Source organism: Schistosoma haematobium, chromosome ZW (genome assembly GCF_000699445.3).
Source record: "Schistosoma haematobium chromosome ZW, whole genome shotgun sequence".
In the NCBI taxonomy this organism is placed as follows: Eukaryota; Metazoa; Platyhelminthes; class Trematoda; order Strigeidida; family Schistosomatidae; genus Schistosoma; species Schistosoma haematobium.
In genome coordinates, this window is record NC_067195.1 from 12,043,772 (window position 1) to 12,068,874 (window position 25,103).

The 25,103-nt window shown below is 38.9% G+C and overlaps 1 protein-coding gene across 2 annotated transcripts in view; it reads left to right on the forward strand.

Moving 5' to 3' along the window:
* Positions 1 to 2,906: 2,906 nt before the first annotated feature.
* MS3_00002791 (uncharacterized protein) overlaps positions 2,907 to 25,103 on the forward strand; it is a gene marked incomplete at its 5' end in the record, with an annotated part of 50,842 nt that continues 28,645 nt past the window's right edge. The window contains 5 exons of one of the 2 annotated variants that reach the window (XM_051210416.1): positions 2,907 to 3,061; positions 3,094 to 3,286; positions 5,581 to 5,693; positions 6,404 to 6,869; positions 20,855 to 21,200. Coding sequence is in view for 1 of the 2 variants with exons in the window: in XM_035730414.2 (XP_035589439.1) it covers positions 2,963 to 3,061; positions 3,094 to 3,286; positions 5,581 to 5,657; positions 6,404 to 6,886 (852 nt within the window). Of the gene's footprint in view, positions 3,062 to 3,093; positions 3,287 to 5,580; positions 5,694 to 6,403; positions 9,564 to 20,854; positions 21,201 to 25,103 lie in introns of those variants that run through there. The other variant, XM_035730414.2, reaches the window with a different exon arrangement.

Here is a 25,103-nt window from a genome sequence, read left to right on the forward strand (position 1 = left end):
AAACACTTTAACACGAACGGACCCAAGTCGTTTTGCTAGCCAACTGCTGCAAACCATGCAACGAATCAAAGCTATACCGCCTCGTGAACATAACAATCGTATACAACTCGACAAAGACCTAGAAACATGCAAGTTTGTCTTCGTTCGAGTTGATGCGGTCAAAAAGCCATTGAAACAACCTTATGAAGGACCATATCAAGTAATTAAAAGAACGAACAAACACTTCATAATCAACAAGTGTGGAAAGAAAGAGACTATTGCTATCGATAGAATAAAGCCTGCTTTCTACGAAGCACAGCACGACAAAGAACATACTACTTCACTGAACCAACCACTTCCAGCAACCGCCACTAGAACAGACATGGAAGAAAAACCGAGTATCAAACCTACTTGCTTAACGCGCTCAGGCAGAGCTGTAAAAAAAACCAAACGCTATGTACATTTCGCCGAATAAAAAAATCTAAACAAACAATTACTGATGTACTATACCATTATACTCACCCGATTTTTCCCAACAAAATCTATTATTTTTTTTCCTTTTTTTCACAGTGTACATAATTAACCATATTTTTTTCCCCACAATTATTCGTTTTGTCACATTTTTTTTATAGAAAAAATTTGTTACAATAATAAACGAGTAAACTCTATTTAATTATTCATTTGTTGTACACACACAAAAAAAATAAGCAGTTCAATTTTTTTGGGTTCAGTAACAGTTCTGTACATTATTATCATTGTTAGCAAACCAAGATTTTAAATGACGGTATTCTCATTACTTTTGTTTGTCATGCTATGCCACATCACCGCTATTTTCACGCAATAACACACTGTATATTATTAACGTACATGTCATACGCATCTCCACATTGTTAATTGGTTATTATTGTAAATATTATTTTTTTTGTATAAAATTTTTATTATTGTTATTGTAACCAGTGTTACCTCCGGACACTCTGGGGGGAGCTATGTGGAGATATGACTGACAAGCTTATTTGGTAAGTAGTTTTCAATATTATTTGTATTTGTTTTGTCAATTTTTCACTGTATGTACATTCATCATTAAATGACTGTACATGTTGTCTTAGTCAATGACCTTGAAGACACTTTCCGTTGTGATTCCAACATAGCGTGACATATTCTTTCTGGTTAACAAATACATTAATACTCACACATCCCTCGTTCTGTTTTCATTCGAGATTGAGTTAACTTAGTTCTAAAACAAATATTATTTACATTCATAGACTGAGAAAGTGAATACATCATATCTTACTTTGGATTACAATACTGGGGAGATCATCGATACGTTTGGAATTACTAAGCATCTATAATTGTGGATTTATTGTACCAGATCAAAGCCGAACACGCATCATTTTGGGTGAACTTAAGTAAAGTCCCATTTTTTATTGTATTTGTAGCATTTAACTTGTATATATTAATATTACTATTGGTTGTTATTAACTTTGTTGATATCTTTTGCTTTTATATATTGTCTGGTCCACCACAGTTTTCGTATATGTTTTTATTCACACATACAACTGTTACGCTAATATTACCTAAACGAACGTTCAGTGCAACTGTCAGTATACGTAAGAACGATGTTATTTAGACTTGACATTGTAACACATCCGAACTATTGTAGTTATTCTACTTCCAACATGTTTGGTACCGATTCAAACGGCCGTTGAATCTGGTGAGGGAGTATTGTAGGGCCAGTGAATTGTCACTGAGCCCTAGCCAAATCATCCGGCAGTTGGATCACTGAATGTCGAACAGATCATCGCTCCCTGCCAAGGTCATGTACAACCAACGCAGATTAGTTAATCGTATGCCATGGACTGGCCCATGCGGCAGTGGTCTTACTTTCGCTTGTGTCTACTTTAAATAATATATTTCTGCAATAACGTCCTTTGTGTTGTACAGCCTTCAAAGCATCTATAGCACCTTGATACGTCAATGGGGGTAGTCCACGTAAGGTGCTGACCACGAGGTGTGACTTCGACGTTAGTCGGTTCGTCACACCATTCACGTCTAACTCGAGTAGGCCTCCAATCATTTCGACATAGATCATCTACGTTGGTGATCTACATGCCAATCCATGGTATACGATTAGCAGATGTGCGTTGGCTGTCCTTGATCCTGACACCGATTGATGATTTGTTGAATACTCATTGACCCAACTGCCGAATGATTTGGCTAGGGCTCAGTGACATTTTATTGGCCCTACAAATTCTCTCTCCTTGAATGTGAACATTTTTGTACAAATAACTTTTCACACATTGTTCTGGTTATTTTATATGCGTCAAAATGTGGCCATATAAATACTCTAGTTTGGAGCTTGTTATCATCAAACATAAATCTCGGCCCACTGAATACAGTTAAAAATTAAGTGACGAATTGTATCTCTACCTAAATTTATACATACCCAGTACAGTCACTTTATCGAATTTTTTTGACGCGAGCATAAAACTTTGTGCATAATTATTAATCTGCACTGAGATCAACATTCATTGCGGGATAAACACGTTAATGCCAGAATAAATGTTTGTGGACATCTCATCATGATGACGCACACGATAGGTTTATAATTCCTACAACAATTGTACGACATACGTCGTAGCACACGACGTCATGGTATGCGCGAACCAAATTTCAATCACATGGAATAGCATACTCCAACTACTGCTAAATCTATATAGATATGGAAAAAATATTCAGAACATAATCTCCGTTACTCTTTTGGTGATGAAACCCGTTTTTCATCAAAACTGTTGATTGTCTTTCACTATTTTCAAAGATTCAGACTTGTTGTAAATTCAGTGAAGAAGCTAAGGTAATCGATACATCGTACATTACATACTTACGGTTGAAAGTGTTTAAGTAACTGAATTGAGTTCACTCTGTCCTTGCACAAGGTTGACGTATTATGAATGATGGGTGGCGCTTTATTTGCATTATCTTCTTTATGGGGTGTTTAAGTGGCCGTAGAAAAAGGTTAATTGAGCAGGTTTTAGAATGGAATTCTAGTAGGTTGGGTTTATTCGAACTTACGATCCCCGATGAAGTAAAAAATACTGTTATCTGACACACTTTTAGAAATGTGAGTTCAGTGGGGTCATGCGGTTTTTCCTTCAGGACGAAAATCGGAAATTCCAGACAAAGTGCATCAGAGTGTCAAGCTCGTCCAAAACTTCTGAAGTTGCGGAAATATTGAAAGAAAAGTTTTGCATCAAAGAACCATCCGTCATTAGCAAACGTTTTGGGATTTACGAGCATCATCCAAACGGAGGTTTGTTTCAGTATTACAAAGTGAATCTTCCAGTATTTTTCCAATTTCATTAGGGCATAGAGCCGGAGTAAAACGTATGTTCAGTAGACCGTATTGTAGATACTTACCTTCCAGCGATTTCACTTTAAATCATTTCAAACGGCACACTAATATTGTTTTAGATATTGTCTAGTCACCCCAGTGACGACCTTTATTCGCTGTTGTAGTGTTTCAAAAGAGATGAGTTTTGACTAAAACATTGCGACCAGTAGTCAATCTTTTGTGGTTTTTGCCATGAAGTATATAATATATGTCGCTTATATTGTTAAATCAAACCACTTTGTATGGTTCGCATTAGCTTAACAGTCATTTTATCAACAAACTCAATAATCTTTCGGACAGGTCTTGATAATTTTTATCACTGGACGCGTTAAAATAGACTAGGTACAGGTTTGAAAGCGTTCTAAATGAAACTAAGAAAACTGCATAGTCTGATATACAATATTACAGCGAGGCTATAATTTATGGACGGACCAATCGGGTGTATAATAACAGGTCTCGGATTTCGGTGCGAAATACACTCATGTATTTGGCTAAATAGATTTGTGGCGCTATAGTTGGTGCTAGTTCGTGACAAAAACCCCAAATGTAATTCCTAACCCTAACCACCAACTGTAAATCATAATTCGGCGAGACTGTAATTTAGCGACGAGCCAATCAGAAGCGTTTGAGCAATTTCAAGGTCACGGAGCCAAGTTCAACACGCGATGCTAACATACGGTCGGTTCACAGCGGATTTTAGAGAGGAGGTTATTTATGAGAGGTTAAAACAGATGGGACGGCGAAACTCTAATTTAGGGACGAGCCAATGAGAAGCGTTTGAGCAATTTCAATTATTAGCCAATCAGAAGACAGTATAAAGTAAAAATATATTACAAGAAAGTAATGAATTACAGTTGATATTCTTCTTTTACATGATTTAAAAACTTGTTGAGGTTTGATAAAGGCTCAAAAGTTCTGAATTCATAATGCATATTGTATAGAAACTCGTCCATAGGATTAGGGTTAAGGGTTAGATTAGGGTTAGGCTAAGGTTAGGGTTTAGGGTTAGATTAGGGTTAGGGTTAGGGTGCTAACATGCGATCGGTTTACATCGGATTTTAGAGAAGAGGTGTTTATTGACAGGCTACAACCCTAACCACTAACCCTATGGACGAGTTTCTATACCATATGCATTATGAATTCAGAGCCTCTTAACCTTTATCAAACCTTAACAAGTTGTTAAATCATCTAAAAGAAGAATATCCACTGTAATTCATAACTTACTTACAATATATTCTCACTTTATACTAACTGTCTTCTGATTGGCTAATAATTGTCGAGGTCATTTAAGGTTCGTTCGAAGGTCGTCGCTAAATTAGAGTCTCGCCCATAATTCTAATTCCTCACTCAGTTTCATAACGCTCATTTGGTCCTGGCTGTTAAGTGGACACTCAAGGTCAGTCTAGCGTCGCTCAAAGGTCGTCCATAAATTATAGTCTCACCGCAGATAGTATCTATTATATAAGCAACACGATTGTTTATTCTTATATTTTTTAAAGATGTAGGTTTTCTGTTGCTCTAGTTATGGTGGTATTTCATTTGAACTTTTAACAATTCAGGTTTGTACTGATTTTACTTGTTTAGTCGTCCAAACCACTCTCATAAGCTTACCCGTTCTCCCTAAAAAAAATAAATCCCAACATAGTCTGTCAGCTTTTGTGAACACAAGTTTGTCTACAACCGATATTTAATGTTGTACAATTAGCCTGGTTTTAAATAGTTATCTTTTACCACTGTAATGAGGAAGTGTCTTTTAACAGACTTCCTTAACTGTATTCACCCTTAGATATATACAACGACCAATAGTTTTTTTACTATGTTTGAAAGTTAAAACTATAATAATGTAACTTATTTGCGGAATATAGGTTTATGTTCTAGGTTTTTAAACAATCCGTGTGAGTGAGACTACCTAGTTGCCAAAACCTAACTAGCTTCTGCGAATTACAAATCACTTCGAGAGTCAATTACATTAATCATTTAAATACCACTTCACATAGTATAAAAATACATATCTTTGTATTCTGAAAACTAACAAATTCCAATTTAGTTAACTACTAGTAACCATATTGATTAATTCTATAATGATTGTCTTTTAAAGTTTCAGTAAAATAAAACCACAACTTTACTATGAACGGAATAGTTACCCTTAATATTCGTTTTGGCGACATCTCGAATTTCTTTTTAAGTTCTTGTCTTTTTGTTAACTTTATTAGTTAGACGGCTGACAAACGATGAATATCCTTTGTTAGTACAACTCAGTTGGAGTAAATTAGATCGAGAAGGAAAGTTTGTTTGAAAACTGGAACATAGCAGTGGACATATCCAGGTATGCCCTTCCTATTTTAGGTGGTCAATTGTTTTTTGTTTTTACCCTCAAAGTTGTTATTTCTCTCCCTAACTTTTTGATAGAAAAGTATACATGCACTTACAAACAATTTCACAAAATATACAAAAAAGTAAGTAGTTAGAAAGATTGTTTAAATCGGATTTTAAGCAAATGATCAACAAGACCCAAAGTTTAGTTTGACCTTGTTGCTTAGGTGATTGGAACCGTGCTTTCCTTAATATGAATCTCAAAATAGAGATTTCAAGCTTGAGAAGGATGGAGACAGTTTTGAACTAAAGCTGACATCTTGAGTTCCTACAATTAAAAACACGAAGTTCAGCGGAGGGATCTCTTTAACGAGCTGTACAATCGTATTTATATATGAAAAATGTTTTATGTTAAAGTTCTAGTTCCGTGTGGACATATGAACAAGGAGTAATCATGACGATGCAATCGAAAGATTATAATACTGGATTACGTAATATAAACGACAACAATAGACTTAATAAGTCCATGACGAACGATAATGTGAATGCAGTTCCCACAATAACATAAAACATTATTCCATGGCATTCAAATGCATTCGTATCACTGTTTGATTTTCAAAAAATAGCGCACACCTTTAGAAAACGTGATTTTTTCTGAATACATTTATCTTTTTCGAGTAAATCCGCATAACATACTTTTATTTTAATAATTCTCTTTTCAAGAAAAATGTTTCAAGAAGTCAAAATGGAACAAATTTATTTCATGGTTCAAATAATAATAGTACTGTTTGTGGATCAGTAATCAACCCTAAAACTCGTCTATTTCAACGTCGCTGGTCTTTTCGACGTGAAAAGATTATTTCACCTGTGACTGTGAAAACAGATGAAAGACGTAGACCACCATTAGGTTGTGCAGCTGGTGTAGGATTGTCGAAAACTCGTTCTAATTTTATTACTGAAAATTCATTGAAATGCTTACTAGGATCAATTAAACAACATGGTAGTGGCGGTAATATTATCCACCACAATAATAACAATAAAAATTTAATTTCACTAAATCCTGACACTCTACCAAACTCATCATTTACACGTACAATATTAGATCCGGAAACGGCGATGCAACGAAAACGTCAACGCACATTAGAAGCTAAACTTATGCAAATGTTACATCATGATAATATTGAATCAGGTAAGTTTAAGAAGTAAAAGAGTTTTTTAATTTAATCCAACTACTTCTATGAATCCGGTATTCATCTTGTGCTAATGAGGTATGTCATGTTGAAACGATGCACATATGTGCCTGGTCCTACGTTGTAGCTGACTGACTTTCAAAGATTAAAACTATTGATAGCTAGAATTCGGTACGATTTTGTGTATATTTAAGTTGTTTTGCAGTATTTCAACGCAACTATAGATAAGAAATCAATAAGGCTACTCTTTGAAGTTGAATATTCTGTATGTAGTATATGCTGCAGAATATATGTTGTAGTTTGTCAGTACTGTTCTTTCCTAAGCCACACTGTTAAATATTGCCGAGCAAGACTACGAATTGTTATCGATAAACCACTGGCATACGTAGCTCCACAACAAAAAGCGGACTGGCGTATATGCATCAGTGTTCTAAAGGTTAGGCGTTCTCGTGCGAGATCGTGGATACGCATTAGTGAGTTGTCCCATACTAGGACGAAACGACCGTCCAGTACTTCCAGGTTTACAGTGGTGTTCTAGCTTAGATCGTATCCTGGTACGACCGAGAGTGGGGAGAGTCCTCTCTTCTTCTCGAAATGCTCTCACTTGGCCACGCGTATACAGCGACTGTGCGGGAACACCTACTCACTACCTTGTCGCGGCCGGGGTGTTGTATACGAAGTTGCTCCACTGCCTTGTGGATCAGACCTTCAAGTCTAAGACTCCGAGTGTGGTCCCCTAAGAAAACCACCTGGTTCGGTCTGGGCACACGGGCAGTATCACAGTCCACACACAAATCAAGTGACTTGTGTGTCGCATATGTATTTGGTGCCCCTTTGTACCAATATTTATGTGCTCAAATAAATAAATAAATAAGTCATAAGCTATAACAAGTGTTAGGTGAGATGACTCGAAAATGGTCACGGTAGTATGGATGTATTCGTGCTTTATCTTATCCTTCATCAGAATCCCACGTTCAACTAATTTTTATGGAAAAATATGCGACACGTTTCATGTGTCTTGTGCCTTAAACTATTATTGATATTATTTTCATTTATATTTCACATCCTTTTCATTTAATCTTGATAATTTCACTCGATTACATTTGTATGAAGTGAAGGTCAACTTAAGCATATGAATATGTATACCATGCGTTAAATTGTTTATAATAAATGGATTTAAAAATGGTTGAGGTCCAGGAAAAAAGTAGTAGTAGTAGCAGTAATAGAAAACCTCCGCTGCTAACTCTTTAAGATCTACTGCCGGTCCCGAGCCCGGGTAAAGGAGCAGGGTTAGGCGTGGGGTTGGCAACTCCATCCAATAGAAAACAACCTTTGTAAGACAACGCTAACTAGAATAAACGATTTAAACCACTTACACTCTGCCCTCTGAGTTGAAGGAAGAATTATGACGCCTCATGATGAAATCCAAGATTACTCAGAAGTCACGAAATGGATGCCCCTTCCAACAACCAGAGCAACAACTTTCATAGATCCATGGATCGACCCGATAATGTGGGAGACCAAGACGACCAGTAAAATAGCAACGGAAATGAGGAAATACAAATTGGCAGTACTGGGAATCAGCGAAAATTAATGGACCCAAGCTGGAAAGAAAAGGATAGGTTTGGGAAAGATGCTGCTGTACTCTGGTCACGAAGAACAAAATGCTCCACACACTCAGAAGTTGCTCTGGTGCTGTTCAAAGAAGCACGAAATGCACCTATAGGATGGGAGTCCCATGGACGCAGGCTCATCAAAGTATCCTTCAAAAAGAGAGAACGAGGGAATCACAATGAATATTATCTAATGATATGCACCCACCAATGATAGCAACGACAATGATAAAGATCAGTTTTACGAGAGGCTGCAATTAATCATAGCAAAGTGCTTAAGAAAAAACTTAACTATCCTGATGGGAGATCTAAACACCAAATTTGGAATAGACAACAACGGTTATGTAAGATTTCATGGGACGATATGGACTGGGAGAGAGAAACGAGAATGACGAGAGATTTACAAATCTATGTGCATTCAACAAATTGGTCGTAGGCGGCACAATATTCCCTCACAAACGCGCACACAACGCTACATGAATCTCACCGGACCACACCACAGAGAACCAGATAGATCATATTTGCATCAGTAAAAAATTCACAAGGTCAATGGAAGACGTGAGAACCAGGAGAGGAGCTGACACAGCTTCAGATCACCACCTGGTGGTTGCCAATTTAAAACTGAAGCTAGAGAAGCATTGGACAACTGAACAAACAGCATTACACAGGTTCAATACAGCCTTCCTTCGACATATTGACAAACTCAACAAATTCAAGATAACTCTCAACAACAGGTTCCAAGCCTTACAGGATTTACTGAAAGAATAAGAAACTACTACGGAGGACAACTGGGAACGGATCAAAGAAGCACTAACCTCAACGTATTAGGAGGTTCTGGGTCTCAAGAAGCATCATCATAAGGAATGCACCTCTATAGAAACGCTGGACAAGATCAAAGAAAGGAAGAACAAGAAGACAGTAATTAACAACAGCCGAACGCGAGCAGAGAAAGTCCAAGCACAAGCTGAGTACATAGAAGCAAATAAGCAAGTGAAGAAGACCATTAGAGCCGACAAGCAAAAATACATGGAAGAACTAGCAACGACGGCGAAAAAAGCTGAAAGAGAAGGAAATATGAAACAGCTTTACGATACAACGAAGAAACCAGCAGGGAGATATAGCAAACCAGAGAAACCGGTCAAGGACAAAGAAAGGCAGGCCAATCACTGAAATTCAAGAACAGCGGGACAGATGCGTAGAGTACTTCGAGACCAGCCCCACTGAACCCACCGGATATCGAAGCAGCACACACAGACCTTCCCATAGATGTCCCACCACCAACGATCGAGGAAATCAGGATGACCATCAGACAAACCAAGAGTAGGAAAGCAGAAGGACCCGACAAAATACCAGCTGAAGCACTGAAGTCAGACATGGAAGTAACTAGAAACATGCTTCACCTTCTATTCAGGAAGAGTTGGGAGGAGGAACAAGTGCCGACAGACTAGAAAGAAGGATACCTCATCGCGATACCAAAGAAAGGAGATCTGAGCAAATGTGAAAACTACAGAGGAATCACACTATTGTCAGTACCAGTAAAGGTTTCCAACAAGGTGTTGCTGAACCGGATGAAGGACTCAGTAGACACGCAACTTCGCGATCAACAGGCTGGATTCCGTAAGGATCGGCCGTGCACAAACCGAATTGTGACACTATGGATTATCGTCGAACAATCAATTGAATGGAACTTGTCACTACACATCAATATCCTTGATTATGAGTAAGCATTTCACAGTGTGGATGGGAGAACATTATGGAAACTTTTCCGACACTATGGAGTACCTGAGAAAATCGTCAAAATCATTCGGAATTCATACGACGGACTTCAATGCAAAGTCGTGCATGGAAGACAGCTGACAGACGCATTCCAAGTGAGGACCGGAGTCAGACAAGGCTGTCTACTCTCTCCTTTACTCTTTCTTTTGGTAGTCCTTTCAAAGGCCAGTCAGAGCAGGATGTGCTTTAAAACCTTCTGTATGCAAGTAAACATTTGATAGATGTTCATTTATTTAACTCAAACGGGATCTTGTTCTTCACACAACTACGGATTCAAGCACGATCGGAGAAGATAATAATATGTTCAAGCGGCTAGAATATTTTTTTCTCAGAAATATCGAAAGTCTGTTTTTCGGAATTCATACCGCAATATCTCCTTTAATCTGAATGTTCATAAATTGTATCATCTTTGCTACTATAGACACTTTCACATTGTTATTTTGGTTTCAATTTTTTTTTCAACGAATCTGTATGAATATTCATTTTTGATCAGTATATACCTTGGTTTATCAAGTTCGCCGTCACTTATATCATCGGTACAGATTAATTTAGCCCTGACTCACAGAATTGATCAGCATTCTTTTTCGATTTATTTATTTAGTTATTTAGGCACATTAACATTCGTAAGAAGGCGCACCGAAATATATATGTGGTCATACAATAAAAATGAGATTGTAAAGAGTTAGAAAAAGTAGGTTCAGTACAAAATAAAGAAAACGAATGGAAATCAGTCTATAAGAGTGAAAAGAAAACATAACAATGTTTAAAAACCCACATCATACTAAAAACACTGATAGATGAATGGAGATTATTTTTTCCTAATAAATTCTCTTCAGGTTCTACATTTGTATATATTCAACTTAATAATCCAATAACTGGCCAGGTTTAAAGTAAAATACATTGTTTAAAGTTACAGTATATGAATTCGGGATTGTTCTTAAAATAAAATAAAGTGCTTTTTACTCTCCCAATGATAGCATTAAGGTGAAAAATAAATGATCTCGAATACTCGCCTCGTTTTGTATTTATCAATTCGATTGCTCTCGTGGAACAAGTTACATTGGTTAAAATTCTAAGAATTTGCATTTATTTACTTATTGACACCTTTCAGTGTCAGTCAGTCAGTCAGCTACAACGTAGGACCAGGCATATATATGCATCGGTCCAAGTTGCCATACCTCATCAGCACAATAAGATGAACACCAAATTCATAGAAGTAGTTAATTCAGAGGTGGTAATATATAAAAGAAAGATTGCAATAAGGATATAGTACAGGAAGAAAGAATTAGATCGTAGAAAGAAAGATATGAAGCGATTTTAATCTCACGATTTAACGGAAGATGGAGAGTGTATACACCGACGCAATTATGATCGATTCTGAGTTATGTCACCAAGAGTCTCCAACCATTGGTTACGATAGTCACGCGGACCGCAACCGAGTAGTCTGGATCTACCAACATGGCTCAGACTACAAGTTAGTAACTTCAAGGATTGATGCCACGTTTTGTTTTGGCCGCCCCTAACTTTCTTCCAACCATCCCGAACACCGGTTAGCATTGCGCGTTGTGGTAATCGGTGTTCGGGCATACGTAACACGTGGCCCAAGCATCTCAGTCGATGAAGATTCACAACCTCATAACTTGACTTACTATCATTACCTAATACCCTGCGTCTAACCTCGCTATTACTTACCGGATGATCCCAGAAGATGCGAGCAATATTTCTAAGGTATCTGTGGTCAAATACTAATAGCTTACGAGTGTCTTCTACTCTTAATGGCCATGTTTCGCTGCCGTAAATTAAAACAGAACTCACTGCCGTGCAGCATACTCGTCCTTTTATTGATAGACGGATATCTCGCCTTCGCCACAGGTGACGTAGGTTGGCAAAAGCCAAACGAGCTTTCCGAATCCGTGCTGAGATTTCGTCAGACACCAATCAATTAGAGCTGTTCAGACTTTTAATATAAGTGAAGTTGTCAACGCGTTCGACTACTTCACTCCCTATCCTTAGTTCAGGTGTTGACGCAGGCCAGTCCTGAAGCAACAACTTGCATTTAGAGGGAGAGAAGCGCATTCCAAACATTCTGGCATTGTTGCTTAGTGCTACCAAAAGACTCTGCATTTTATCAGCGTCTTCATCAAACAGGACTATATCATCTGAGTACTCTAAGTCGATAAGTGGACCTCCTGGTAGAAGTTCAATACCCGAGAATTCAGTAGACGAGAATGTTATTTCCATCAATAGGTCTATGATGAAGTTAAACAAAAATGGAGAAAGTGGACAGCCTTGAGGGACACCACTTGAGGTTGCAAAGGCAGATGACAGTTCTCCATAAGCTCTCACTCGACTGGTAGCGTTCGAGTAAAGAGCCTTCACAAGGTTTATGTACTTCTGAGGTACGCCTTTCGATGACAGACACTGCCACAGAATCTCGCGGTCTACCGAGTCAAATGCTGCTTTTACGTCAAGGAAGACCACCATTGTCGGACGTCGACAAGTATGTCTATGTTCTAGAACCTGACGAATGGTGAATATGTGGTCGATGCAGCCACGACCAACCAGGTCTGAAGCCAGCTTGATTCTCTCGTGTTTGCAGTCCACGAGTCTTAGTTAGGCGTCTGATAATTATCGAGGCTAGTATTTTAGATACTATATTAGTTAAACTAATCCCTCTATGGTTGTCACAGGATGATTTTGACCCTTTCTTATATATTGGGACGATAAGTGATTGTGACCAGTCAGATGGAATAACGTCTAACTCCCAGATCTTAGCTAAAATATTAGTCAACCTAATCGCTAAAATTGGACCACCATCCTTAAAGACCTCTGGAGCAGCTGCCCTTCCTCGTTTCAGATTAACTATAGCCTTTTGAACTTCTGCTAGAGTTGGGGGACCTACTTCAATGTTCCATTCACACTGTCTGGGAATGGAGGGTAGTTGTAGAGTAGCTGAAGGCCGGCTGAACTGTCCTCTGAAATGTTCCGCCCATCGTTCTAAACGTCTGGACTGGGAGCAGATGAGGGTGTCGTCTTTTTCCGAAATAGTCTGACTTACACTTGACTTATTAGTTCCAGTTTCTTTTATTAGTCTGTAAAGCTGTCTTGTGTTCCCTATAGTCACCGCCTTTTCCATCTCTTTTGCTTTCGTTGCCCACCACTGCTCACGGTCGTTCCTTAGACTTTTGGTTAGCCTAGATCTGATTTGTTTACGCTCTTCATCGTGTTCAGAGCCTGAAGGGATGAGTTTATGAGAATTCATCAGCGCAATAGACCTTGAAGAAATCCACTGGTTCTTTGTAACTCTGTGGTTTAAATCACTGATAGATGTCACTGCTGTCTCCACAGCTGTTTGTATAGCTTTCCAAGCAACATCTGGGTCAACCTCGTTTTCAGAACTACCTAATTGTGACCTCAGTTGTTCCTGGAACCTACTTTTGGTTTTCTCGTTACTCAATTCAGTTCTAATGGGTCTTTTTACTGAGGCTTTTTTGCGTCCAGTGAGGCGCAAGCAGATGCGTGCCCGTATTAGGGCGCGGTTGGAGTCCAAGCAAGTACACCAGAATGAGCGACAATCTTCTACCGACCCTCTCCAACGATGACTGATGGCAATATGGTCTATTTGAGTCCATCGTTGGTTTGGTGTAGGGGGTCGCCATGTTAGACGATGTCTCTCCTTATGCTTAAAATTTGTGTTTGCTAAAAATAAACGATCGTCTGAGCACAGTTGCAACAGACAATCACCATTATCTGTTCGCTGTGCCGGAATACTAAAATACCCACCTAAATGCCTTTCTGTTTGGTTTAAACTACCTATCTGGGCATTAAAGTCACCTGCTACGACGGCCTCGGTAAAGGCTGCAAGAGAAGGAAACATGAGACAACTGTATGACATAACAAAGAAACTCTCCGGAAATTATCGTAAACCAGAATGACCAGTGAAAAACAAGGAAGGCAAAGTAATCACCAACATTGAAGAGCAACGAAACAGGTGGGTAGAACACTTCAAAGAACTCTTGAATCGACCAACCCCACTGAACCCACCGGATATCGAAGTAGCACCCACGGACCTCCCAATCGATGCTGGCCCACCAACAATTGAAGAGATCAGCATGGCCATCAGGCAAATCAAGAGTGGCAAAGCAGCAGGACCAGACAACATTCCAGCAGAGGCACTGAAAGCAGACGTAGCGGTAACTGCACGGATACTCCACATTCTCTTCAATAAGATTTGGGATGAAGAACAAGTACCAAAAGACTGGAAAGAAGGACTTCTGATCAAAATACCGAAGAAAGGAGATCTCAGCAACTATGATAACTACAGTGGCATCACTCTTCTCTCAATAACAAGAAAAGTCTTCAACAGGGTATTGTTAAACAGGATGAAGGACTGCGTAGACGCCCAACTTCGTGACCAACAGTCAGGATTCCGTAAGGATAGATCGTGTACAGACCAAATCGCAACTCTACGGATCATTGTGGAACAATCAATTAAATGGAATTCATCACTCTAATTCAACTTCATTGACTATGAAAAAGCATTTGACAGCGTGGACAGAACAACACTATGTAAGCTTCCTCGACACGACGGTGTGCCTCAGAAGATAGTCAATATCATACTGAATTCATATGATGGATTAAACTGCGAAATCGTGCATGGAGGACAGTTGACAAAGTCGTTCGAAGTAAAGACCGGTGTTAGGCAAGGTTGCTTACTCTCACCCTTTCTCTTTCTCCTGGTGATCGACTGGATCATGAAGACGTCAACATCTGAAGGGAAACACGGGATACAATGGACATCTAGGATGCAGTTGGACTATCTAGACTTCGCAGATGATCTGGCCCTTCTATCCCAAACGCAACAACAGATGCAGGAGAAGACGACCAGTGTAGCAGCAGCCTCAACAGCAGTGGGTCTCAATATACACAAAGGGAAAAGCAAGATTCTCCGATACAACACAGCACGCATCAATCCAGTCACAATTGATGGAGAAGATTTGGAAGATGTAAAAACCTTTACATATTTGGGCAGCATCATTGATGAACACGGTGGGTCTGATGCAGATGTGAAGGCGTGGATCAGCAAGGCAAGAATAGCATATTTACAACTGAAGAACATCTGGAACTCAAAACAATTGTCAACCAATACCAAGGTCAGAATTTTCAATACAAATGTCGAGACAGTTCTACTGTATGGGGTGGAAACATGGAGAACTACGAAAGCCATCATCCAGAAAATACAGGTGTTTATTAACAGTTGTCTACGCAAAATACTTCTGATCCGTTGGCCGGACACTATTATTAACAACCTTCTGTGAGAGAGAACAAACCAGATCCCAGCGGAGGAAGAGATCAGGAAGAAGCGCTGGAAGTGGATAGGACACACATTGAGGAAAGCACCCAACTGCGTCACAAGACAAGCTCTCACATGGAATCCTCAAGGCCAAAGGAAAAGAAGAAGACCAAAGAACACATTACGCCGGGAAATGGAAACAGACATGAAAAAAATGAACAAGAATTGGATGGAACTAGAAAAGAAGGCCCAGGACAGAGTGGGTAGGAGAATGCTGGTCGGCGGCCTATGCTCCTTTAGGAGTAACAGGCGTAAGTAAGTAAGCTACGAGTACTATGTCTGAACGTTTAGCTTTCTGAAGAAGTTCAGATAGCTTTCTGTATAATTCATCTTTCACTTCATCTGAGCTGCAGTCAATGGGAGCGTAGGCAGAAACGACAAAAAGGCTACGATGTGTGTCCCTATCCTTCCGAGTTCTTACGGAGCCGTTTAGCCGAACAGCACATAGACGACTGTTAACGGGGATCCACTCTAATAGTAGTTGTTCCGCCCTCATGTTTAGTGCTATGCCTACACCTGCCAGTCCACGAGAGCTGGCCGTCGGGTCACCAGACACACGGAGGGTGTATCTCGTTGGCTCTCCGTTTTGCCGAGGTGAGGTCAAGTGAATGACCACACTGGGATCCTGTATGCGTGTTTCGGAGACACAGCATACATCAATGGTACGAGATTCTAGGATTCTAGCCAAGGAAGCCTGTTGACCGATTTGACATAGGGTGCGTACGTTGAAGGCTACAATATGTAATTTGGAGCGAGGTTTCAGTAGATCTGGGACAGTGTTTTAAGCACTAGAATCATTGGCTATGGTGACACTTGAGAGGGAAGCCGAAAGAGGAAGTTTAGGGGTGAAAGTCGATGTAGGAGGAATAATAGGAAGTGAAGACGGAGGTTGATTATGAATACAGTTGTCTTAAATGCGGTTAGATTTATGAGGGCGGTTATCACTTCCCGGTTGCCTACACCGTGGAAGGGTTCTTCTGGAGGTACCTGAAAAGGAAATTGGATTAGAGGTGGTCTTAGTGACCTGGGAGCGTGACCGCAGTGCCCAAGGGACAACTGCTTGAGGTCGGTCACACACGACCTTTTCATGGGTAATTTTTGTGTTAGCTCCGTACTTGTTGAGAGCTTACCGCCGGAGACGGATATCCATGGGATAAGGCGAGGTGTGCTTTTTTTAGGGTCGACCTTTTCTGACCCCACCCCTCCCTGTGGGAAGGCAGCATCGCTGTCATGCTGGTTGTCTGAAGGAAACACCTTACTGCTGTCACACCTCTGTACAGTCAGCAGTACGACTTCGCCTTCGGACCTTGGGTTTGTTGCCTTTAGTCTTACTGCTCTTCAACCGACCTGTCTGACATGGTAGGACCTTGAGGAACGGTTGTTCCAGCCAGTATAGCTCGGTTGCTTCATCACGATAGGCAAGCCCCACCACCACGTTAAGGTAACAACAACGGTCGGGACCTTTCAATGTAGCTAAGCAAAGATGAAGTCAAGGCAGTAAGCAACTCAATACTAACCCATCTAATGCAAATTTGTCACAGCGCCAGTACAATTCAATAGCTTTCAATGATTTATCGGGTTAGTAATTTTCTGCTAAAGTCGATATGGCTTTATTAATCGCATAACCTATCCTGCTGCGTTTCTGAAAAGTGTACAACCTTTCGTTGTCAAAGTTACAAAAAACTCAATAAGAGACAATGTGGTTGCTGGCAATATACAACGAAAAGAATGCACATTATTCAGATGTTCATTCACTGGAGTGCTAACATCTAACTGGCGATCACTCAATATTTATCGCCAGGACCGACCAAGAAGAAAGAAACGGAAACTTGTTGAAATACTTTGCGCTGAGAATTCTATATTGTACCAAAAATATAATATTGAATAAAGCAGATAATAATAATAATAACCACTCAGATTAACAAACCAGAACTATACGTTCAATTTTTATTTATTTAAACACATAAACATAGGTACAAGAAGGCACCAAATAGGTATGCGCCACATAAATCATTCAGTTTGTCGAATATTATTGTCTGTGTTATTTTTACTCACATATCTTTCTATCATTAATATTGGTTCGTCATTATTATTAATAGCCTCAACACATGAGTAGTTTAACTAACACCCGGCTCCACTTTATTATTTCTTGTAGGATTTTTATAACTTCATACACAATATAGTCTTCCTCCAAACATTTAGTTGGATTAAGTAAATAATATATATGTAATTTCCTAATGAGTTGAAAAGTTAGATTTCCTGACGTTTCGTGACACGGTGTAAGCCACTTTTTCAGATAATAAATAAATAGCTAAATCAAAATTATCAAAAGGGGTTTTATGGAGATTTTAGAAATTTCACTGGTTGAAATCATGAGTCAATTGAAGCTAGACCACCATGGAAAAACTGAAAAAACTGGACAGCCGTTTCGTCCCAGTATGGGACTGCTCAGCAGTGCGCATCCACGATCCCGCCTCCCGCGAGATTCGAACCCAGGACCTATCAGTTTCGCGTCAGGCGCTTAACCCCTTCTGATAATAATCATCTGCTCACTGGTGACTGACTTGAAGAGGCATTTCCTGGAGTTCTAGTGAGAAGCCGTTACCAGTGGAGTTGAACCAGGTCTGTTGTGAGATATCAACTCACTGAAGACAATGGTGTAGGGTGGCGCAACTTCGTGGATTGGTTGAAGTTAGACATTAAGACCGTTGGATGCCGACTCAGTGGTGTAATTATTAGGTGGTCGCGCGCGACACTGATAGGTCCTGGGTTCGAATGTCTCGAGAGGCGGGATGGTGGATGCGCACTGCTGAGCAGTCCCATACTAGGACGAAATGGCCGTCCACTGCTTCCAGGTTTTCCATGGTGGTCTAGCTTCAATTGACTCATGATTTCAACCAGTGAAATCAAAATTAATCCAAGTTTAAATAGCACAAACTAAACAACAAAAATATTATGTGATAAATCTAAAAACAGGTCATTTCAGTCAAGGTGATTCATAAGCGTTATGAATGTAAATTTCTGTCTATGTAAGCGTACACTGTTAAGGATGAATAATGCGTGATCTTTATGGTGAGAAAGGATTTTCAACGTCCACCAGATCGACGTCAAAAATATCAAAATATTACAAAAAAGGTTTTTCAATTACAAAGAAAGGAGAGCAGCTGAAGCGTTCAATTTAATGCTCAATCCTACTGCTCTCAATAGCAAAGAAGGCCTTAACATACATCCTACATGGATAATCTATCGTAGCCACCTAGTCTGACATTATTCACACTTCACACTATCTTACAAATTAAACTCTATCCTTTCTCCCCATAAAGGTCACACATTTTTCATCCTTTACAGTGCACACTTACATATACACAAATTCACATACATATGGCTTATGAATCACCTTGACTGAAATGACATGACATTGATTTATTCAGACCTCTTGTTTGATTTATCACATAATATTTTTGTTGTTCAGTTTGTGCTATTTAAACTTGGATTAATTTTGATTTGGTTATTTATATCTAGGTTTGTTAGGTATCTATTAGCAATTACCAAAGATATCGCCACTAATCTACTCCTGTCAATAATGGGTTTTTGTAGTTTCAACATTTGTTTAAATCCTAGATTTCATAGTTTTGCTATCTATCGGATATCACTCAGTTATATCCAGCGTAGAACTTGGCATATATATGCTTCTATTCAAGTTTCCTCATCTCATCATAACGGTGAGATGAAATTATCTAGACAAATTCTAATGTAATATGAATAGTTCACTTGGTATTGTTTTTGCTTGTATCTTCCCATTGAGGCTTAAGACTGCAGTTGATCAGTCTGTTATTGGCATATGTGCATACTGTGCGTATGCCTCGATATTGCCTTAATTCACTAGCTTTTATAAGCAAAGATGGATAGTGGCTAGCAGTGGAATCCAGGACTCGCGTTTCGTCCTATTTGGGACTCGTCAGCTGGATGTACCTGCAGGAAAAAGTAAGTATAGAAAGAATAAAAAAAGTATAAGATTTCGGAACCCAATATCCAAGGATAGACAAAGAACGAATGCCCCTGTGCGTTTGTGAATGATTCTAAGCTACATCACCTAACATTTGCAATCACACTGGTTACGATAATTGCAACGAATCCAAACCAGATAGTTTGCATCTACCTACATGGTTCAGTCAAGTTGGTGGATGGGCACATATAATAAGTGCCCCGACCACTTCAATCGATAAAGATTTACTACATCTTTATGTAATACCCCATATCTTGGAATGGTGTAACACTGTTTTCACATCTCAGAATATATCCTATTCTATGCAATCTAAAAGTGTATGCTCCCTATTTCAGAAAACACTATCTATCTAGGCGTATGCTTTCCTTCTAATTTCTTTTGGTTATCTCCAAATTATTATTACCGCTAACGTCGAATTGCAATATTTACTGTTGTAGGAGTAAATTGGAAGAGAATAATTATAAAACACTGAGAATACCTTATTCATCCTTATTTAGTACATCTCTATAGTATGTACCCCATCAAGGGGTCGAGTCTCAAACAATGAAGCCTTACGGAGAGCATGAGTCCTATGTCCCTATTAAAACTGAACTTGAAACCGAGGGAAACAGATTTCCTTAATGTAAGGAATGAAATAAAAAATGTTATCAGATGAAGATTTTATATGACAATAACATCAATCAAATACACTCTATTATATACAGATTTTACTGGCATTTAATGATTAGCCAGCGAATGTTCGTAACTGAAATAATCTAATTAATCTATAATTATGTAACTAAATGTCGTACTGAACAAATAAAACATTAAATTAAAACATGATCTGGCATTTATTTTGTCCTGAAATTCAATCTTTTTCGTAGGTTGAATAATATTTTCATTTGTCATCTACATCGTACAAATCTCAGCAATTTCCTGTTGCTCTAAGCCCAGCTTTTCCACAGTTATAACAGACTCACTGAACTGGAATCTGTTGGTGCTTCATATTTTCAACTTTAATTGATCTATGATTCATCACGCAATTTATCACTTTATATTATCAATGATACCTGTTGCATTTTCCTTACCTTAGGTTAACCAATCGGTCATAGCGTCTTATTTTTAGAAATCCTAGCTTTCCTCAAATTTAATCACTTGTGAGTGAATCAAAATTGTTATGATTAACTATAAAACATAATCCCTTTTCCCATTTTAATGAAATTTCTACTGTATGCTTTCCTGTTATTACTTGTTTAGGATTCAACGCTAAGATCATTTACTCAGTCAAAAAACGATACTAAAAATAATAATAATAATTCAAGTGTTACACAATTAAAACACTTTCAGTTACCAAAATCATCATATATCAACAACGCTTCTTCTCATACCCCTCCTGATGTTCACATTGATATGAAATTAAGCATCGACACGAATTACTCCAATATTCGTAACATTATTCATTAAGATTACAATAGAAAATTGAAATATCAATGTAATACTATTCGTCAAATTATTAATAATAGTAATGGTGATAAAATTTCAGATAGTTTCACCAATCTGCCAAATAATTATAATTTATTGTACAAAAATCGTTCAGCACCCAGTAAGTGAAGCTTGCTTTTTGATGTGTTCGTACTATTTTATTGTCTGTCATTCACTCTTCGTGTAAATTTATTTTAACATGAACACAAGTTTCTGATATAAGCAACGTAAAAACCTAGCATATATCGGCAATCAAGTTGCCACACCTTTCGGTATAGTGAGATGAAATTATTAAGAGAAACGACGGATTAATAAAAAAAAAATGTATGGTAACAGTATTATTGATGGTAGAAAAGATTAAGCATCATAGATAAAATGATTCGAGAAGAATGAATTTGTGAAATAAGAAGTATAAATGTTTTGTGATTGCGCGGATTCCAATCACGTTGTCTGAATCTACCAGTTAATAACTTCGCATAGTGATATCACAAGTACAAAATTATGTACTTGGCTTTGAGCTGTATGTTTCCTGTATGCCTATTAGAAAAAAGAACTAATGTTATTACTTGGTGATGTGAATTGAAATAAATGGAACAGGATCCAGACCTGTGTCCTGATAATTAAAATAAACCTATTTAGTGGTTAAGCCATTACTTTAACTTAATTTCTATCGATTTTCTAAGTTAACTGTACTATCTTGTCTTTATCCCAATATCCATATAATAGTTTTATACTGATGAAATAATACAGATCCATTTAGTTGCTCGGAATATTTTTTAAAGTTAACTGTCCAACAAGCAAACAGATAGTAACCTTATATCTCTTATTTATTATGACTGTGATTTGAGGTAGACATCCTTAACAATACTTAAACGTTTTTCCTTACGCCTGTTACCCCCCATGGAGGAGCATAGGCCGCTCACTTGCATTCGCTATCAGTCCTGGGCAATCCCTTTCATATATGCTTCTATTTCCCGAAGTAATGTGCTCTTTAGCCTTCCTCTTTTCCGTGTACCTTCAGGATTCCAAGTTAGGGCTTGCCTCTTGGTGCAGTTTAGTGGTTCCCACAATGTGTGTCCTATCCACTCCCAACGTCTTTTCTTAATTTCTTCCTCAGCGGGAACCTGATTTGTCCTCTCCCACAGTAGGCTATTGTTGATGGTATCCGGCCAACGGACATTGAGTATCTTGCGTAGACAACTGTTTATAAATCCTTGTACCTTCTTGATGATGGTTGTAGTAGTTCTCCACGCTTCATCTCCGTACAATAGGTCTGTCTCGACATTCGTGCTGAAGATTATGACTTTGATATTGGTTGACAGTTGTTTTGAGTTCCATATGTTCTTCAGTTGAAGGAATGCAGCCCTTGCTTTCCCGATCTTCGCCTTGACATCTGCATCAGATCATCCGCGTTCATCGATGACGTTACCCAGATACGTGAAAGTGTCCACCTCTTCCACAGTTTCTCCATCAAGTGTGATTGGGTTAGTGTTCTTTGTATCGTATTTGAGGATCTTGCTTTTTCCCTTTTGCTACACTGTTTGTCTTGACCTGCATTTGTTGATGTGTATGGGATAGAAGGGCTTCGTCATCCGTAAAGTCTGAATCGTCTAGTTGCATTCAACCTGTCCATTTTATTCCGTGCTTCCTCTGTGGTGTGGAGGTCTTCGTAATCCAGTCAACTACCAGAAGAAAGAATAAAGGGTGAGAGTAGACAGCCTTGTCTGACTCCGGTCCTCACTTGGAATGCGTCTGTCAGCTGTCTTCCATGCACGACTTTGCATTGAAGTCCGTCGTATGAATTCCGAATGATTTTGACGATTTTCTCAGGTACTCCATAGTGTCGGAAAAGTTTCCATAATGTTCTCCCATCCACACTGTGAAATGCTTACTCATAATCAAGGATATTGATGTGTAGTGACAAGTTCCATTCAATTGATTGTTCGACGATAATCCATAGTGTCACAATTCGGTTTGTGCACGGCCGATCCTTACGGAATCCAGCCTGTTGATCGCGAAGTTGCGTGTCTACTGAGTCCTTCATCCGGTTCAGCAACACCTTGTTGGAAACCTTTACTGGTACTGACAATAGTGTGATTCCTCTGTAGTTTTCACATTTGCTCAGATCTCCTTTCTTTGGTATCGCGATGAGGTATCCTTCTTTCTAGTCTGTCGGCACTTGTTCCTCCTCCCAACTCTTCCTGAATAGAAGGTGAAGCATGTTTCTAGTTACTTCCATGTCTGACTTCAGTGCTTCAGCTGGTATTTTGTCGGGTCCTTCTGCTTTCCTACTCTTGGTTTGTCTGATGGTCGTCCTGATTTCCTCGATCGTTAGTGGTGGGACATCTATGGGAAGGTCTGTGTGTGCTGCTTCGATATCCGGTGGGTTCAGTGGGGCTGGTCTCGAAGTACTCTACGCATCTGTCCCGCTGTTCTTGAATTTCAGTGATTGGCCTGCCTTTCTTTGTCCTTGACCGGTTTCTCTGGTTTGCTATATCTCCCTGCTGGTTTCTTCGTTGTATCGTAAAGCTGTTTCATATTTCCTTCTCTTTCAGCTTTTTCGCCGTCGTTGCTAGTTCTTCCATGTATTTTTGCTTGTCGGCTCTAATGGTCTTCTTCACTTGCTTATTTGCTTCTATGTACTCAGCTTGTGCTTGGACTTTCTCTGCTCGCGTTCGGCTGTTGTTAATTACTGTCTTCTTGTTCTTCCTTTCTTTGATCTTGTCCAGCGTTTCTATAGAGGTGCATTCCTTATGATGATGCTTCTTGAGACCCAGAACCTCCTAATACGTTGAGGTTAGTGCTTCTTTGATCCGTTCCCAGTTGTCCTCCGTAGTAGTTTCTTATTCTTTCAGTAAATCCTGTAAGGCTTGGAACCTGTTGTTGAGAGTTATCTTGAATTTGTTGAGTTTGTCAATATGTCGAAGGAAGGCTGTATTGAACCTGTGTAATGCTGTTTGTTCAGTTGTCCAATGCTTCTCTAGCTTCAGTTTTAAATTGGCAACCACCAGGTGGTGATCTGAAGCTGTGTCAGCTCCTCTCCTGGTTCTCACGTCTTCCATTGACCTTGTGAATTTTTTACTGATGCAAATATGATCTATCTGGTTCTCTGTGGTGTGGTCCGGTGAGATTCATGTAGCGTTGTGTGCGCGTTTGTGAGGGAATATTGTGCCGCCTACGACCAATTTGTTGAATGCACATAGATTTGTAAATCTCTCGTCATTCTCGTTTCTCTCTCCCAGTCCATATCGTCCCATGAAATCTTACATAACCGTTGTTGTCTATTCCAAATTTGGTGTTTAGATCTCCCATCAGGATAGTTAAGTTTTTTCTTAAGCACTTTGCTATGATTAATTGCAGCCTCTCGTAAAACTGATCTTTATCATTGTCGTTGCTATCATTGGTGGGTGCATATCATTAGATAATATTCATTGTGATTCCCTCGTTCTCTCTTTTTGAAGGATACTTTGATGAGCCTGCGTCCATGGGACTCCCATCCTATAGGTGCATTTCGTGCTTCTTTGAACAGCACCAGAGCAACTTCTGAGTGTGTGGAGCATTTTGTTCTTCGTGACCAGAGTACAACAGAATCTCTCCCAACTCTGATTGGTAAACATATGTTGGTTAGAATTTGCCGTGGTAGTAGTAGTAATAGTTGTATTTACCTTCAGTGTATATAAATATATACTTTAACGTGTAAAGAAATATAATATTGAGTGTGTTTACTCTAAAGACTTTACTTATTATTTAATTTGTAGCATTATTTGTTAGTCTATTTTTGCTAACCCTTTTTATTAATTAACTTTCTACTCACCTTTTTGGTTTATTCTCCCTCTCGTTTTCTCACATTTGTCTTTTTTATTGTGATATATATATATATATATATATATATACCGCAGTGTTTAAACAATTCATTTTATTTTATTGAAGTTGTATTGTTTGTTGCTTGACTGGTCCTCTTGGTCTCCTACATTATCCGGACGTTCCATGTACCTATGTAAGTTGTTGCCCTTGTTGTTAGAAA